We start from the raw sequence: 17949 nt of genomic DNA, 5'->3' as shown, positions 1-17949 counted from the left end.
GTCGGATGCTGCTCCTGGAGGCCTTCCACGCTGGGTGACCCCAGTGCACGTGGCTGGTTGCTGATCTGAATTCTGGGATTCTGGGATCTGGGAGGTTGGTTGCCAGAGAAATCAGTGCTTAAAGTCTCCCGGTGTTTGCAGTGGTTTTGCTATGCAAAACATCTCCTTTCCGGAGAACCATCTACTTGCTGGCTCGGGCTACTTCTTCCAAAGCAATGCTTGGTCCTGCCTCCTCCTCCTCCTCCCAGTCTGGCCCCCCATCTACCTGACTGACGGGATGTCAGGGGCGGCTGTGACTTCCAGCATTTCGTTCCCTTTGATCTTTTATTTAAGAGAAAACCACCTTTATTTGCTCAGCCAGCTCCGGCGGGTGGGGGACACCAGCACGGCGTCTCTCGGCGCTGGGCGTTTGCGCAAGAGCAGCGGCGGGTCAGACCAAAGCCCTGCGAGGTTTTGTCCCCGTGCATCAGAAACCGGCGCCTCGGAGGCGTTCGCAAACCCACTTTTGCCAACCCACGTGCTGTGGGTGGTGGAGGAAACCTAAAAGTGGGAGCAAGGACCTGCGAAATCCCTCTCAGCCTGCTGCCATTAACTCAGAGGAGCTGCCTGTCTTCGGGGCTCGGCTTCTCTGATCGATGCTGGCTCGCTGCCACCAGAGAAGATCTTTCCATAGGGCTTATCGCAAAGCAGCCCAAACATGTTTCCTCCTATCCCACGCTTTGCCATCCCCGGCACGTTGCGGGACAGCGTGTGCTTGCAACACCCCCCGCGGGTCGAAATCCGCCCCCGTTGGGCAGGTTGAGTCCCCTGGAGCCCCCTTCTTCGTCAACAAGCGTCCGGCGGTCGGCGGCGGGGTTGTGCAAGACACGCCGGTGACGCAGAGAGGGCTGCCTCTGCCCTTTGGTCAGGGCTTGCAGAGGTGGCAGGAGCAAGAGGTGTGGGTGCCCTCCGACACCTACGCACCGGGACCCCACCACCGAGCGGGGCCGCGCAAATCGGAGAGCGAAGTCGGGGTCCGGTTGGAGACGGGGGCTCAACCAGCGATTTGGGGGCGGACGGGGGGAAAAAATGCAGAAAATAATGCTATTTTTTCCCCAAAAATAGCTTTCCTGGCGCAAGTTTGAGCCAGGCTTTGATGGGAAGGTCTCAACAGCCCTTCCTGTCCTTCCCATCCCCACGAGCTGCTGCCAGCGCTCCTGGCGCTTCCCATTTGCCCTTCAGGCACCTGCCACGAATATTAGATTTGCTCAAAACCGCAAGAGCAGAGGGGCAGACGTTCGGCCACGATGGATATTCGGGGTGGTAGGGGCACGTGGTGGTGGTGGCCAAGGGGCCCTGCCAGCGCCAGGGTCGGTTGTTCCTCGGGGCGAGGATGATCCTTCGGGTTTTATCTTGCCGTGGATGCTCTCGAGCAAGCCTGGAAATGTCCCAACAGAGGAAGAATCCTCTTTTTTTTTTTCTCCCAATTTCTCTCACCAAAAGAAATCCCTGAGGGGTGTGAGCGGACACAGCACCCAGTATTTGGAGTTCCCTGTGCATCGGGTGCCGGAGCATAGGGACTGGCAATCCCCAAACAGCCAAACCCTCCCCAAAAACCCTCCCTGCATATCTGGGAGGCAGCCAGCTTCCAGCGTGCAATTACCATTCCCTGCAGAGTTGGCCTCGCCCCCCCCTACTTCTTCTTTTTTTTTTTTTTTTTTTTTGGATTTTTTTCCTCCTTTCCCTTCACATCCAAGCCAGGAAAAGCCTCTGACGTCGGCGCCGCAAGCCGGTGGGGGAAGGCGGTGGAGGGGATCTCCCGGATCATAAAACCAGGATCACATTGCCCGTGAGTTACCCATGGGGAGGGGGACGGATCGTTTTCCCCCAAATGCTGAATTTTTGGTGCCTTCTTTGCATTTTTCATGAGCGTCTCCCACTGGCCGAACCTCTTAGAGTGCAAGCGGGAGTTGGGCTAAAAGAAAGCCATCTCTGCACACCCAGTATTTAGGTTGCTCGGGGAGGGTTGTAGGGGGGGTGAAACCCGAAACAGCAGCTAAAGGGGTGCCAAAGGGATGTCTGCAGCATCTCGTGTTACCTCCGGGGCTGTAGGTGCCTCTTCAAAGAATAAAAGTGCAAATAAAAGATAAAAAGGAGTCGATTGTGTTACCCCGGCCTCAGGTGCGTTCCCTGCTTGCACAACGCTGGGAGGACCGTGCTGTTATCTGTCTGTCTGTCTGTCTGTCTGCCGAGCTATCTGATCTTCCCCAGTCCTCCCTCTTTTCCCTGCCTCCCAAGTGCCTCCTGCTTGCGAATCTCCGCTCTGACGTCGTGCCAGCATCCCGGCCTCTTTCCTAAATACCACCAAAAACTCCTTCAACCCAACCGAGGCTACAAGATAAGGGGCCACGCGGTTCTTTTCTGCGAGTGTAGGTGGGAGCTGGTGTCTTACCACCTGCTAAAAGGGAGCGGAGGGAGATGCAGGAACTCCTCGTCCTCGTTTTGCAGCTCAGCACCTGGAGCAGGACGTGCTGGTGGCCGCCTGCAGCTCTGCCCCCAGCCGCCGGGCTCCTGCGGGGTTTCTTGTTTTTGTCTCTCTCCTCCCGGACCTTTCCTGTCCAGTTCCCGTTTCCTTCCGCGCGGATGCGGCTGGAGGAAATCTCAGCGCGGTCGCTTTCCTCCAGCCGGCCCCTGCGATGGCCCCGCGTCTCCTCCAGGTCCTGGGGCACAGTGGTGGTGTCGGCAGCCCCAAGATAAGGGGTGGGTTTGTGCAAAACCGCTACGTGGGAATGACTGGGACCGCTCAGAAACTTGCGTTCACTTTTGGGGTTGTCGGGATGGAGATGCTCTCGGTGGAGCTGCGCTTGGGAGCAGAAGGACTCGGTCGTAAGGGGAAGAAGAGGTTGGTGGTATCCTGCTGCATGGGCTGAAACCCGCCGAGCAGATGTAACAGAGATGGGTGTTTCGCTCGTTTTTTTCTGAAGGTGAACGTTGAACATGAGATGAGTGCGCTCGGGGATGGCTATATTTATCTACGGGTAAGATGCGCATTGTCTGGGTGAGTAAGGCCCTTTGTTCCAAGTGAAAAACCCACGTGGAGCAACAATTTGGCTCTGTGGAGCTTCCTTTTCCTTTGCTTAGGGAGTTGCTGTGTTTAGGAAAACCTGACTTTAGCAGCTGCATCCCGCTAACCCCCGTCACACCAAACACCGTCTGTTCCTGCAGCCTGCCTTCTGCTCGTCGACCAAGCCTTCCATTAGCTGCATCGAGGAAGACCTGCCCTTTATTTTGCGTCGAGGTACGGGGAGGACAAGCAGCCCCATCCCTGCCATTGCAGGGTTCTTCCCCAGATGGCCGGGATGAGGCCGAGGTGTGCACCACGGAGCCACCAGGCTGCAAATAAATAATTAGGAAGGGAGCCTGGTGCTCCTTTCCACTCCAGGATGTGTGCTTGGGGTGGTGGCTTGGTGGTTCCTGTGTCCTGGAGCAGCATCCCCATCCACTTGGGTCATAACAACCCCAAGGCAGCTTGGGGAAGGGTGCCCAGGGAAGTGGTGGAGTTCCCATCCCTGGAGATGTTCAAGAGACATGTGGACGTGGCACTAAGGGACATGGTTTAGTGGTGGGACTCGGTGGGTTGGTGGTTGGACTTGATGATCTTGAAGGTCTTTTCCAACCTAGGTTGTTCTGTGATTGCTTCCTCACCATGCCAGAGTGCGTTTACCCTGTATCCTCATGGGACTCTTGTCTACAAAACCTCTTGTATGCTTGAATCTCTAGAAGGGGCATCCCCATGGCAAATAGGAGCTGGAGATTTCCAGCTCATGGCCTTGTTGGGTGACTTGCTCCACGTTTGTGCCATCCCCAAATCGGGGCTCTCTTTTGGGTCTGAGTTCTGCAGGTCACCCTTTTCTGGGTTTCTCAGACACAAACGACAGCACCATCCTCTTCCCTGCACCCTGCTGTGCACCAGGATCCGTCCATGGGCATCCCATCCCCGTGGGACCCCCAACCTGGCAGCATGTCGTGGTAACACAGCAGCTCCAAAATGCACGCAGACAATTTCGGGGACAGGACTTTGTCCATCCAAGCAAGCTGAAGTCCGTGTATGCATGCAGAGATGAAGTTTTCAGCACAGATTGGGGCAAATGAAACTCTGCTGTCATGTCAGCCAAGCTGAGCTGCGAGGTGAGGACATTTGGGACCACGTGGCGAGTCCCCAGTGCTCGCCCCTTCCTTCGCTGGGCTTCACCCCGATGAGCTTGAGCCTGGAGGACCAGCACCGCGCCACCGCGCATCCTCATCCAGGGCTGATTTACTGCTTGTGCTTCCTCCTGCTCCCCTGGAGCTCTCGAGTCTGAAGGGTATTTATTCACTTGGCAGGTTATTAATATGAGCTGAAATCCCCTTGTCCGCATTGTTCTGCCGTACTTAATATGGTAATCAACGCCGCAGCCTGTATGGCCGGGGATGATTTGCGATTGAAAATCCATTAGGAATTTATGGGCTTTGGGCTGAATTGCTGGGACGTGCAGTTGCCAAAATACTTGAAATGCTTCCCCTGGAAATGAGACCTTGTGGGAAACGAGTGCTCGTTTTTCTCAAACACAATCGGTTCCCAGTGAGTCTCCATTGCTGGCAGCAAGTACACCCAAGGCAGTAAAAAAATACCCTATAATATGCAGGGCACCTATGGAGCACGAAGCGAAGACCGGACTATGGCTCCCGACGTGCAGTGCAGAGCTGCACTCAATCCCTTCCAACCACGACCAGTCTGTGAAGCGGGATATCAAAAAAAATAAAAATAAAATGCTGAGAGGCTGCTCGAATCAGACCCCAAATGCAGCTCTCACCCCACTCCCATCCTTCAGCCGAACTTGCAGCGCCAAAATGGGATTTTCCCAGTGAGGGCTGCAAAATCCCCCCTGGGACATCCCACTCACCCCCACAGCCCCAGTACGAAGCCCATTTTTAACGAAGCTTTGCAGGGAGCAGCAGCTGCCCTGCACCCATCACTGCAGCCGGTATCACCCCATAATCCAGGCTAGGTTTGAGTTTTGCAGAGCATCCCCGCAGGACAGGTGATTAATTATTTTTCTTCATCAAAAAAACACCGGTGTGGTGTGGATGCCACCGCTCCCATCCTCGTGTCCTTCCTGCTTCATCCCTCACCCAGAAAAACTGGGTTTGGTGGGACCAGGGTCTGCAGAGGGGATCTGTGCCGAAATCCCCTTCAATTTTGGTGCCTGGCCCCCTTTAAACTCCTTTCCATAAACCCATCCCGGCTCTGTGCTGCACGCCGGGGCAGTGCCAGGGCTGGCACGTGCTGCAAATAATTAACAATTAGTGCACCGGCAGCGGGAAAATCCGCGATTTGCACAGCCAACTCGGGCACGTTTCAGTCGGAAAGCTTCCCCTTGCCACATCACCCGCTTCACGGCTTTTTTATTTTCTTTTCCCATTTATTTTTTTTTCATTCAAACCACTTGGAAAACAAGCGGGTGGGATGCCTGGAAATGATGCCTGGGTGCCGAGGAGCCCGGCGGCGATGCTGGTGCTCAGCCACCTCCGGGACCCGCTTTGTCTCTTTGCCTCGGAGCCTTTTTGGGGTGAAACGATGCAGGGGAAACTTTCCGGGAGATGAGAGGTGAGGCGAGGGGGCGCGTGCTTGCCCGGCTCCGGTTACTTATGTGCTTATGTTCTATTTTGAGGCTCCGGCCACGCGGCGCTAAGCAGCCGCTGACCCAGGGACGGGACGGGCTTCAAAACAAGAGTCCGGTAGGTGACGATCTGGGGAAAAAACAGGTTTCTCTCAGCCCGGCACGGGGCTTGCAGCGTCCTCATCTTCCTCCAGGTCCGTCCTCTCTTGGCTGTTTGCGTGGTGGTCGTCGTGTTGGGTTTTGCTCCCCCTGGTTTAACCTCGGGGAGAGGAGGCTGGGGTGGCCAGGGCGACATTTAATGCTGAATTTTGCTGATCGTGCCCACCTTTGGGTGCTCTTGCACCCTGAGGAAGGGTGCTGTGGCTGGGAAGGACCTGGCTCCTGGCCAAACCCCGTGGCTTTCTCCTCCCCATCACCATCACGGAGGCAAAGAGGTGTCCCCGTGCTGCCGGGGTACCCCGTGGGTAGCGGTGTGCCGGCAGCGGGGCGAGCGAAGGAGCATCCAACCCCGGACACAGCAAAACCACCCGCCTACCGCCCCCTCCTCCGCCAACCCCCTCCCCCCCCAAAAAAAAAGCTCATTTGCAGGCGGCTTAGTCGGCCTAAGAGCATTAGGGGTGCATTTGGTTGACATTAGCCGCTCGAGTCGCACCGGGAGCGTGTGGCTGCTTAGGGGCAGGCTGGGCGCGTTGTGCGCTGTGCCGACGTTGCCGGGACGCTCGGGTAAGGTCCGGAGGGACGGGATGGGTGAGAAATCGGGGTGCTGCCCCGACACGCCGCCCCCACGGGGGTGCTGCCAGGGCGGTTACGAAAACGCCGCCGAGTTGCGTAAAAAGGCGGGCGGCTGCGGAGGGATTGGGGCGAGCACGTGCCGGCCGGCACAGCCCGCACCCGCGGGGCAGGAACGCCAGGACCCCTCGCCCTTCACCACCTCGGAGCCTCCTCATCCTCCTCCTTGCACCCGTGACCCCGATCGTCGGAGCAGGCTGAGGCTGGGGATGCTCAATGGGGACGCAGGTTCTGGCGCAAGCCATTAGGGCTGTGAGCTCCATCCACTTGATGCAAATAGGGTTTTATCTCCACATCCCCATCCCATCCACCCTGAATCTTTTGGAGACACGGAGAGCGGTGCCGGGGGTTCCTTTGGTTTGACTCACGGGGCTGCCCTGACCTCCGCGTTGTACTTTCCCTCCCCTTAACAGCCTCGCTCTCCGCCGGGATTTATGGAGGTGCCGAGAAGCAGCTCTGAGCACTGCAGCCCCCGGCCGCCTCGCCTCGCCCGGCGTCCCGACCTTCGGATTTAACCATTCAAGGCTCCCGTGCATGGATTGCCCGAACCAGGCACCGCTGCCGGCTGCCGCCGCCGCCGCCCCGTAGGCTCCCGGCCCCCCTTGCCGCCCCCAAGTACTCCACATACCCCGATGGGGTAACGTGACGGGGCCACCGCCGTGCCACCACCATCCCCATACGCAGAGGCCTTTCTAGAGGGCGGCACCGGAGGCGACAGCCGCTCGCCATTGCACACGCCGAGGACGCCGACACTACAGCAAAGGGATTCTTATTATTTTTTTTTTTGTAATTATTATTATTATTATTATCGTTAATATTATTACTACCGTTTGGCTTTCACCCCGGGGGGGCTTGCGGTGTGTCGAGGAAGCCGGCGCGCTCCCAGGAGCTCGGATTATTTGCACAACGTTTGTACATTGAGTTCTCGATCCTGTTTTTGGTGTTTTTTTGTTGTTTTTTTTTTTTTTTTAAGCGCAGAGGGGTGTTGGGTTTTGTTTTCCCCTCCACGCCACGCTTTTCTTGGGTTTTTTTCCCCCTGCGGCCATCAGCATCACCTCTGCGTCACCGTCCTCCCATCCCACCATGGCCCGGATGAACCGCCCTGCGCCGGTGGAGGTCTGCTACAAAAACATGAGGTTCCTCATCACCCACAACCCCACCAACGCCACACTCAGCACCTTCCTGGAGGTAAGAAGGATCGTGGTCCCGTTGCACTTTTGGGGGTTAAAGCTGCAGTCGGCTCATTGGGATGCAATGGGGATGGATCGTGGGGTAGCTCATCCGTAGGACACCGACACAATCCTATTGGTACCCCCCAGCCCCCATGGCATCCCGGATGAGGTCCTTGTCATCACCAGCTTTTTAGGGCGGGATATTTTGGAGGACCCCGAGTATGGGGTTTGTCAGAGCTTTGCCAACCCCATTGCATCCCCGGCCAGCTCCAGCAAAACGTTACCTCGGGAGCTTTGCAGCGAGATGCGCAAACGCACGCCACCTCCCTGGCACCTCGATAAAGGATTTCCCACCCCAAATATCCCAGTGCCTCCGAGAGAGCAGGAAACTCCCCCATACCCAAAAAAACACGTGAGCACCAGGGACACATGTGAACACGAGGGAGAAACCCGGCACAGCCGCCCCGTGCTGGTGGCAAAATTCCCCTTCCTTCCAGCCGCTGCGATTTTTGGCTGAGCGCGCGGGGATTCGCCGCGGTTTGGCAGCCGCGTGCTGGGAAGGGATCAGCGGGATCATCCGAGCCCCCGGCCCGCCACGAGCAGGCACCGGGATGATCTCAGGCGGCGCCCAGCCGGGGCTGATACGCCGGCACGTAATCCAGGGGCAAGCCGCGCCACGGGTGCTAAGCCCGGCTGGAAGGAGACCAAGTCCCGGCGTGCCCGCTGCGCGTTCGAGTAATTAACTCGCGGGTTACGGCAGCAAAATGCCTTCGTCAGTCCCAAAGAAGCCCCGGGCAAGATGCTGAGTGCGTTCAGAGGGATGCGCCAAGCCCTCATCCATCTCCAGGCGCTTCTGCAAGGGGAGTTTAAACCTTGCTGAACACCGATAACACCGCTTTTGTTGGATTTGTCCCTTTTTCGGGGATTTTTCTTTGGGGCATCCGTTGCAGCTCTGCATCATGTCCCATGCTGTGGGTTTTGGTCTTGGTGCTGGGACCTCAGGTGCTATTTTAGTCCTGGTCTTTTAGTCCTCCTATTTTGTGGTCCTGGTCTTTGTCTTGGGTGCTTACATGGGGAATTCAGTGTGTTTCCAAATACCTTCATGGCTTTGAAATTAAATGGCTCCATTGGCACTCGGGATAAAAAATCCAGCCCCATGCCCACACAAGGGGTTTGGTGCCCTGGGCTTTAAGGTTTCCTTGGGATTTGTTTTAATGTTTCCTTCCCAGGCCAATCAGGCCATGGGAATTTCTGCTCGAGCATCCAGAGAAGTGGGCATGATGCAGTTTTAGGGGATTTGTGGGTCCGTGTGGTCATCACAGGGCTCGGCCACGTTGGGGATAACCAGGGTGCAACCCAGCGGGATTTTTCCAGCTCTGCCCATCGTAAGACCCCTCGTCTCCTTTCCTCCCCAGGATCTGAAGAAGTACGGTGCCACCACGGTTGTGCGAGTGTGCGAAGTGACCTACGACAAGACCCCCCTGGAGAAGGACGGCATCACCGTCATGGTAGGTGGGCGCTGGAGGGGCACCTCCATCCGTGTCCCCCACGTCCCACGGGTGCAAAAAGCAATGAGGCTCCACGGGGGGACACGCAGGAGCTCGGGGTCCCCCCCGGTCCCGTAGGGTAGCACCAGACAGCGATGCTTTATACTCAGCATCTCTGCTTCGTGTCCGTGCACGAAGGGGGGCTTAAAAATGAACAAGCTCCTTGCTGGGAAAGCTGGAAGTATCTGGGCTGTGTTTGGGATGGATATAGGGGGTGGCAAGGGAGAGGTCTGTGGGTTTGGGGCCATTGCTGCCTTTCCAAGGGACTGCAGAAGCCTTTGGAGGTTTTGTTGTGTTGTCTGAGCTGCAGGCTCCCTGCCACGCAACTGAGGCTTCCCACTGAGCTCGAACGGGATTTCTGCAGCAAAGCTCCCCCCGCAGCCGGCACGGGGAGCGTTTGAACAAGCGGGGGGAAATTCTTTTCAAAATAAATGAAAAATCACAGGCTTTCCTTGGTCGGCGGAGGGGAAAAGCTCCAAACAGGAGAAACTCAGCTTGCTTTGAAACCAGCCCGCAGCAATCCAGGCGTTTGCTTTGCCATGATGCCCAGGAGGAGAGAGATGAGAATAATTTCCAAAGCTGAGCACCAAACCCCTGGGTCTGCTCAGCATCCCTCCTTCGGCAGAGATCGTGCTTGCCCCGGAGCTCGAAGGCAGGGTTCGAAGCCCAACTTGGGCCTCGGGCAGAGGCGGGCGAGCTCCCCGCTTGCCGGCGTCGGGCTGAAATTGGGCTGGTGCTTTAAAAAAAGAAAGCAGTGCCCACGCAGCCGAAACTGTGACTCATGCAGCCGAGCCCGCAGCTGCCTGCGCTGCCCGGCGCTGGGGCTTGGAAGCAGCCACGGGAGCCACCGAGCCCACGTGGAAGGTGCACGTCGTTCCCGTCACCCTCGGCGTTACCTTATCAAAGTGGGATCAGGAATCGGGAGGCTTTTTTGCTTTTTTGTTTTTTTTTTTCCTGGGGAATCGAGGGGAGCGAGCAGCGAGGAGAAGAAAGGCAAGGATGCTGAGCTGGCAGCTCCCAGGCTGTATCTCGCTGATAAATAATTGGAGGTGATGTCAGGCGGGATTGCCGTGCCGGGGATTTGGCACCGTCAGTGCCAGGTGAGCTGGGAGCCGCTTCCCAGCCTCGTGGGGCAGTGAGGAATGGGAGAAAAACAGCAAAGGAGCTTTTGGGGGGATGTGGGGCAACCCCATCCTGCCCTTCGCAGAGCAGGCGTGTGGTTTTTGGTGGGCTCCAGCCTTTCTCCAGCTGAAACACGAGGGTTTTCTCCCTGTTGGGAAGGGTCTGGTATAAGGGACATCCTAAATATCAATATAGTTACACCCTAAATATAAGGGACATCCTAAATATCAATATAGATATACCCTAGATATAAAGGATATCCTAGATATCAGTATAGATATATTCTAGATATAAGGATATTCTAGATATCAGATATTTCCTAGATATAAGGGATATCCTGGATATCAGTATATATATATCCTAGATATAAGCCTAGATATAAGACATCCTATATATATAGATATAAATCCTATATGTAAGATACATGTATAGGTAGATACAAATGCATCCTTTGTATAAGATACATTCTAGATGTAGTGAGATATGTATCCTATATATACCTATATCCTATATATACCTATATCTTACAGAGAGAGATACCTATTTCCTAGGTACAGAACCTCAGCCTGGAGGACTCCAGCCACAAATGGGGTAAAAGGCAGAATTTGATCTGTAAGACAGGAGAGACTGTGCCCTACATATGCATCCTATATGCGGGATATCGCTGTCTCTCTCTGTAAGATATGTCCTATATAGAATGGTATCTACATCTTAGATCTGCGATATCCTATAGGACATGACAGATATATCTTACATAGAGAGATATCTATAGATATAGGTTATATCTATAGATATCATCAAGCCACGATGATTCTGGCCCCGTGCTTCCCACTGCTCAAATTTCTCTTCATTCCATTCAAGTGTAGCTCTCCTGCCCATCCCTGCCTCACAACCCGCTTTCCTCCTGCCAAGAAAAAACATTTTGGGATAGAAATGTCCCCATTCTGGGAGCGATGTGCAACCCCAAGTGGCTGCCAGTGCCCATAGGGAGAGACCATCCCTTTCCCAAAACTCTGCAGCATTCGAAGGCAAGGAGGAGGATGCTTTTTCCCCCCAGTAGCAGAGCCTGGGTGGGGGATGCTTAATGCAGCGCCCATTTTACCTGCTACATCACCAAGGCCTGATGTGGAGTCTGTGCAGCTCGAGGACCCTTTCTGATGGCCAGGAACACGATGTGGCAGCGAGAGAGAGAGCAAAGCTTGCCATTTGGCTCTTGCCCCCAGCAGCCTTTTGGAAAATCAATTATCCTTTTTTTTTTTTTCCTTAATAGCCTTTCTGTAAGGATGCTATTTAAATGGACCCGTTCGAAGGGTCTCCTTCTGGAAGGACAGAGCCCTTCAGCTTCTGCTAGAGCTGCGGAGGGGGTCCCCAAAGCAGCAGCCTCCCAGATGTCCTGAGCATCCTTCCCAGGCTGTGTATTTGCTTTTTCCTCGCCTTCCTACATCAGGCTGAATTTTGGAAGTGGGAGATGTCGGCTGTCTCCCGATCACCTTTGTTAAATTCCCTGCGAAGCGGCTTTGTGCTCCTGGCACTGGGTGTGCTGGTGAGGGGAAGGATGGGGCTTGCAGCTGCCCCCAGCTCGGCGCAGCCATCCGGATGGCGGCTGCCAAATGCAAATGTGTTTGAGTGAAACCCCAAATGAGCTTGGAGGAGGCAGGCAATGGGCTCTGGAGGCAGGCGGACGTGGGGACAGGACCACGCTGGAGGCCATATAGGTGCTTCTGAAGGATGAGCCTCTTCCTAAATGGAAAACCCTGAGCCTAACACCATCCACCCACAAACCCTGAGCCCAAGCAGTGCTGCAAAACCCCAAACCCACTCCTATCCCCAGCTAGCTGCACCCTGAGCTCAACTCCCAGCACACAGCATCTCCCCAGGATAAAAGCAATCCCCTCTGGCTTTCCCCGCGGGGATCTGACGGTGGTTTTCTCTTCGCCCGTTCCCGCAGGACTGGCCGTTCGATGACGGAGCGCCTCCTCCCAGCAAGATCGTGGAAGACTGGCTCAACTTGCTCAAGACCAAGTTCTGCGAAGACCCCGGCTGCTGCGTGGCCGTGCACTGCGTGGCCGGCTTGGGGCGGTAAGTCAGAGCCCAGCACGAAAAACCTCCCTGCTTCCCCAGTCCTGTCCCCTTTTTAGCAGGGATTTTGCAGCAGCGGAGATGGTGGGAATATAGGCAGTGATGTGCTGCTGCCTGAGCTCCTCCTTGCTCTTCTTGCCTCCTAATTTTGGGTACCAGGGGTACCGGGGATGCTCAGTGCTGTGCTGCGGGTATTCAGCAGTGATTTTGCTTTTGTAATCTTCTTGCAGTCCTTCCACTGAGACCAGGAGCCCCTGCTGCAGGTCGGGGCTGTGTTTTGCATGTACATTTGTATCTGCTTGTACAAAGATTTGCTTCCGAAATCCTTCCGCTCGTGAAAAGAGCAGCAAAAAGCTGCCAGCTCCATCCTGTGGGTTTGACCTCCAGGATCAGCCACTCTTTGGGGCAGCGCTTGCAGCTGTACATTTTAATTCACAAATTAAAATCCGGTGCTGGCGACTGCCCACAAAACCACTGTTACAGCCCCATGGTCCCCACGGTGTCACCACTCCAGGACAGGACATGAGCTCCTGGATTTGGGCTGTGTGGCAGGGAGGTGACCGTCCTGCCGTTGCCTTTCAGCGCTCCTGTCCTCGTCGCGCTGGCCTTGATCGAGAGCGGGATGAAGTACGAAGACGCCATCCAGTTCATCCGACAGTAAGTGCCCCAGCGAGCGGCGTTTCAGCACGTAAACCCCAGGCTGGTTGGGGTGGGAAGGGACCTCTGGGGCCATCTGGTCCAGCCCCTGCTCAATCAGGGTGCCCAGGAACATGTCCTGGTGGCTTTTGAAGGTCTCCAAGGAGGGAGAAAGCAGACCTGCTCCAAGGGAATAGAAAGATCTGGTGCAGCTCAGCTTTTCGGAGGTTTCTGTTACAGGAGGCTGTGCCAGCATGTTGTCCTGCAGCGCAGGATTTTAGGGTGACTCCAAACAAATCAGCCTCAATGCCCTCACAGAGCAGCCCAGGGCACTTGCAAGGAGCTTGCACTGATGGGCCCCGGTGCCACTGCTGGGGTTTGTCCCCATCGACATCCCTGCAGGGTGCACCTCATCCTCCAAAATCCCAAATTACGGCTCCAGGCAGGGGATTTTTGCCCCACAGTGGGTGGGTTTGGAAGGGTCTCGCCCCGCACCAACCCCTCTCTTCTCGTTCCCCGCAGGAAGCGCAGAGGAGCCATCAACAGCAAGCAGCTGACGTACTTGGAAAAATACCGACCAAAGCAGAGACTCCGATTTAAGGACCCTCATAACCACAAGAACAAATGCTGCATCATGTAACCTCAACGACCTCTTGCCAAAACCCGTGCACACAAACACCCGGGCACTCGCACGCATCCCCCTCTCTCCTCCCAGCCCCGCGCACCCCACGCACTGCCCCGCTCGCGGACCCCGCTAATAGGGGTCGGGGTTTTGGGGGACATGGAGCACCCCCCGATGTGTGCCGGCACCCAGAGCACGCTCACCTTGCGGAATCCCCCCCAAAAAAGGATGCTCGGTCCAGCCCCAGCCCCGAGGAGGGAAGGCGGTGCTGCCCTTTGACTCTCGGCGCTACCAGGCAATGAGTTCCCGTGGTGCTGGTTCTTTGTCGCCTTCCTCCTCCTCTTCCTCCTCCCCTTCCCCTCTTGTTGCACTGAGAGCAAGTCCCGGCATGAGGAGGGATGGATGGGCACGGGGGCACTTGGTTTTGGGGGGATGCAGGCCGGGCTGTGCCAGCCAAGGAGGGATGGGAAGCAGGAGGGCTGGGGCAACCCCAAAAAAAAACCCTTTACCACCTCTTCCCTAAAAATAAGGGCTGCAGCAGCAGGGATAAAGGTGGTGATGGCAGGGAGGGAAGAAGGGGGCTCGTAGCATGGTGCTGGCCCTGTGGCCATCGAGAAAGGCTGAGAGAAGTCCCCCCAGCACCATTCCCTTTCTCCTGCCCCCTTCTCCATCACCAACTCCCTGTGGGGCTTGCGGGGGGTTCGCTGCTCTTCCGGGTCCCACAGGGCTGCAGCGAAGGCAGGGACACCAGGAAATTTGGGGATCGTGGCAGGGCTTTGAGGCACCCAGATTTTGGGGACGCAGGGTCAGCGCTGGGTCCCTCCAAGTGCAGGGTGCTCTTATTTATAGCTTCCAAACTCAAAGTAGAGGGTGGTGGTTTCTCTCTCCCCACATCCCCCCAGCTGAGCTCGCAGCGATGCTGCAGCACCGAGCGTGTGCTCAGCATCTTTCCCATTGCATCCCCAAGCTGCAGAGCAAACCCAAATTCTGCCCGTGATGCCCTGGGAACACAAAGTGCATCTCGGGGCACATCCACATCCTCCAGCACTGCGTTTGCTGGCCGAAGGGCCGGGCTGCAGCTTTCCTGGGGGATTTGGTGTGCTCCTGGCAAGAGTGCGTCACCAAATTTTGCACCTGCCTTTCCCCCCTCCTCCCCCGAGGTATCTGCACCGTGTGCGCTTGGCACCCCAAAAAACCTTGGTGCGTGCCATGGGGTGTGTGCAGAGCTGCCCCCGAGCCGGGATGTGAAACATCTCTCAACTTTCTGCCTTTGAACGCTTGCAGCAGTGGGAGCGGTGGGCACATAGGGGGCACGGGGGTGGTTTTTTTCTTTTGATGAGGGTAAGAAGAAATTTGCTAATTAAAGGAAAAAAAAAAAAAAAGTTTGTCTTCCGCACGTCCTCTGGCCTTTCTTTCTCCCATCGCTGCCCTGCAGAGCTCGGGAGGTGACCCACAGCCCCCCAGGCTCATCCTCAGCGCTGTCACCAGGGCATACATGTGGCCCCAAGGGATGCTCCAGGGCTTCTGTGGGCTTGCAGTTGCCCACCCCTCGGCTGCAGAGAGCCAAAGATGTTGGGGCGAGGTGGGCTGGTCATCCAGCATCTCGTGGTTTTGGTCTACCCAACTGGAGATGCCTTCAGCGCCCTGTGTTGGGCATCTCCAAAGATCTCCAGAGTTTGTGGGCCTTCTGAAATGCAGACAATCCAGAAATAATTGCTTCAGAGGGTTCGTCTCTTGGGATAAGCAGCGATGAAGGCTGGTTAGACACCTCAGGTACCTGCAGAGGGATAGGGGATGGCTTTGCACCACCAGACGTGGGGATGACCAAGGATGACCTTGGAGCGCTTGCCAGCACCGCTCCTGCTCTCCTGCTGAGAGCCAGCCCCAACCCATGGCACGTAGCTCCCCTCCTGGGGACATTCGTGGGGCCAAGCAAAGTGGTCCCTTGGGATGGGACAGAACATGGGGTGGGACAGCCCACAATCCCTTAGGTTTCTCCACCCCTTTCCAAGCTGTCGGTGCCCACGTCTCACGGGGAAGGCGGTGGTGGTCGAAGGGTGATAAAGCGGGCAGATAAAAGGGCCTGATCCCTCTCGGTAGGTCACCATCCCATTCCTGCTGATTTTCCCGATCATTCCTGCTGCTAAAATAGGTGCCGCTTTGTCCCTGAAGATGTTAGGAGGGGGCTCGGCACTGCAACCGGGGTGGCCCCAATCCCTCTTGGACTTGTGGAAGGTTTAGGGTAAGACTGGGAACCACCACGGAGGGCACAGAGGTGTTTCTGCCCTGGCAAAGGGAGGAGAAATGTTCTCACCCATTGCACGTCAGATTGCCTGGGGCAAGATTTCGGGGATAACGCAGGGGGACAGGCTTGGCGGCGCTTCTTCGCTTCATGTAGCATCCACCCAACACCTTAAAAATAGGGAGATTTTAGTGTTAAGAGCAGTCCTTGACCTGGAAAAATCCACGTGGCCAAATCCTGAGCACCCCTGGCTGGCAGAGCAGCGCTTTGATGTCCTCTGGTTTTGTGAGTCACTGCGAAAGAAACCATGCTGCTTTAATTGCCCTACTTTTTTCTTCTTTTTTCCCTTTTTTGTCCTTTTTTTTTTCTTTTTGAATGGATGTGTTTGCCCGTGCCGGAACTTGCTGTCACCTCCCACATGCTGCTCCATGGACAGGACACCCAGGAGCTGCCACCCTTGCATGGAGGGTTTGAAACCTCTCCGAGGTTTCTCCATGTTGGACTGCCAAATATTTGGGATTTTTTTGTTGTTGTTTTTTTGATGTGAACTTGGGCTCCTACCTCTGAGGTACCAGCTCCTCAATGTTTCAGCACAGAGCCAGTTACAGAAACAACAGGCTATGGAAATGGAAGGGTCTGCCAATTGGGTTTTGGGTAAGAAATCTCAAAGAACCCAATTCTTTCCATGTCTCAGGACAGTAAGAGGGAAAGTTGGAGCTCAGTAGATTTGCAGTGCCTGAGCAAGTCCTGAGTAACCAGGCGCTCATAGCCTGGGCTGATTTTGGGGTCCCTCTTTACGGTAATCTACTCCCTGTTTCACCTCAGATGCTGAGACATGTTGAAAGGCGAGATGTAGAAAATCTGACACGTTTACCACTTCCGTTGCTGCTTCAGTTGTCTCCCCTGGGTCTTGCAGAAGTCATAGGGAATGCACACCCTGTGGCTTTGGCTGCAAGTAAACCACGTTAACCTGCCCTTATCTGCAGAGGCAAAGCCACAACTTGGGTTTTAGCTTTCTGCGCCCCTAACCCCCCTCCATGGAAACCCCCCATCTGTCCAGCATCAGCAGGGACTCATCTCCAAACCACCCGCAAGGTCTCCAGAGACCCAAGTGATGGCAAAACCATCAAGCTAAGAGCTTGTAGGCTTTGCCCAGGAGTAAATCATGGCTGAACATCATACAGGGGATAAATCCGAGTAGGAATTCATGGTTGGAAGGAGGACAACGTGGCCATTAAAAATGGGTAGATCTTTGTTTAGGGAAGGTCTGGTGGCAGTCTTTGCATTTCTAAATTCATATTCTGAGTCTTGCAGCTTGGGCTGAGAGCATCGGATGAGGTTATGAGTAACAGATTCTCCGAGGATGCAAAGGGTCTTGCTCTATCTACAACAGAACGAGTCAATTTATTTTATTTTTCTTGGGTTTGTTTGTTGTTTTTTTTTTATTAGTCCCAGTGGGGAAGCACCCGGGGAGATTCATGACTTCCATGCAGTTTCCAGGGGCTTCTATCTCATTTCCTTCCAGCGGGCAGGGTAGGTGCAGTTCAGTGGGTGGCTTTGGATGGGATGCTGGCTGGTGGGAGAAAAATGGGGCCCATTTCTTTACACAGTGGGGGTCACAGGCCCATTATGATCCCACTCACAGACCCCAGCAGACATTCCTGGGGAAGGGGGCATTTCGCCGCGCTCGGCTTCCCTTTAGACGACTATCTCCAAATAAACCCGCGACTTCCCTGCTGTTTCTTTCTGTGTAACAAAGGACTGCATATTTTCCTTTTTAACTCCGTAGGCAATCGTAGTAGTATGTAGATTAAGCCCAGATGATTTTTTTTTTTTTTTTCAGTCTGAGCCATAGCTAAGTTATTGTACCCAATGCTTTTTGTATCAGATGGCGTCACTTTAAATATGCAGATGAGGTATAGGATCTCGACACTTTATAACCTTTTTAAAAAAGAAACTTGTCTGTTTACTTATGTCTTCTGTAAAAAGGAAAAAAAAAATGTATGCCTTTTAGTTATCACTTTTTTTTTTTTTTTTTGAGTTTTATGAAATTACAGTGGTTTCACTCCAGCAGCGGCGAAATAAAAAGCGTTTCACTGTT

General features: G+C 54.9%; 1 protein-coding gene across 2 annotated transcripts in view; it reads left to right on the top strand.

Annotated features, from left to right (window-relative positions):
* PTP4A3 (protein tyrosine phosphatase 4A3) overlaps nucleotides 1–14572 on the top strand; it is a 36847-nt gene extending 22275 nt beyond the window's left edge. For both annotated transcript variants that reach the window (XM_066990785.1, XM_066990786.1), the window contains exons 2-6: nucleotides 6842–7616; nucleotides 9016–9108; nucleotides 12218–12348; nucleotides 12931–13005; nucleotides 13507–14572. In XM_066990785.1, coding sequence (XP_066846886.1) covers nucleotides 7512–7616; nucleotides 9016–9108; nucleotides 12218–12348; nucleotides 12931–13005; nucleotides 13507–13624 — 522 coding nt within the window. In that variant the 5' untranslated portion in view covers nucleotides 6842–7511 and the 3' untranslated portion in view covers nucleotides 13625–14572. The remainder of the gene's footprint in view (nucleotides 1–6841; nucleotides 7617–9015; nucleotides 9109–12217; nucleotides 12349–12930; nucleotides 13006–13506) is intronic.
* Nucleotides 14573–17949: the final 3377 nt, after the last annotated feature.

This window comes from Anser cygnoides, chromosome 2 (genome assembly GCF_040182565.1).
Source record: "Anser cygnoides isolate HZ-2024a breed goose chromosome 2, Taihu_goose_T2T_genome, whole genome shotgun sequence".
Classification (NCBI taxonomy): domain Eukaryota; kingdom Metazoa; phylum Chordata; class Aves; order Anseriformes; family Anatidae; genus Anser; species Anser cygnoides.
This window is presented reverse-complemented; position numbering and strand designations above follow the sequence as displayed.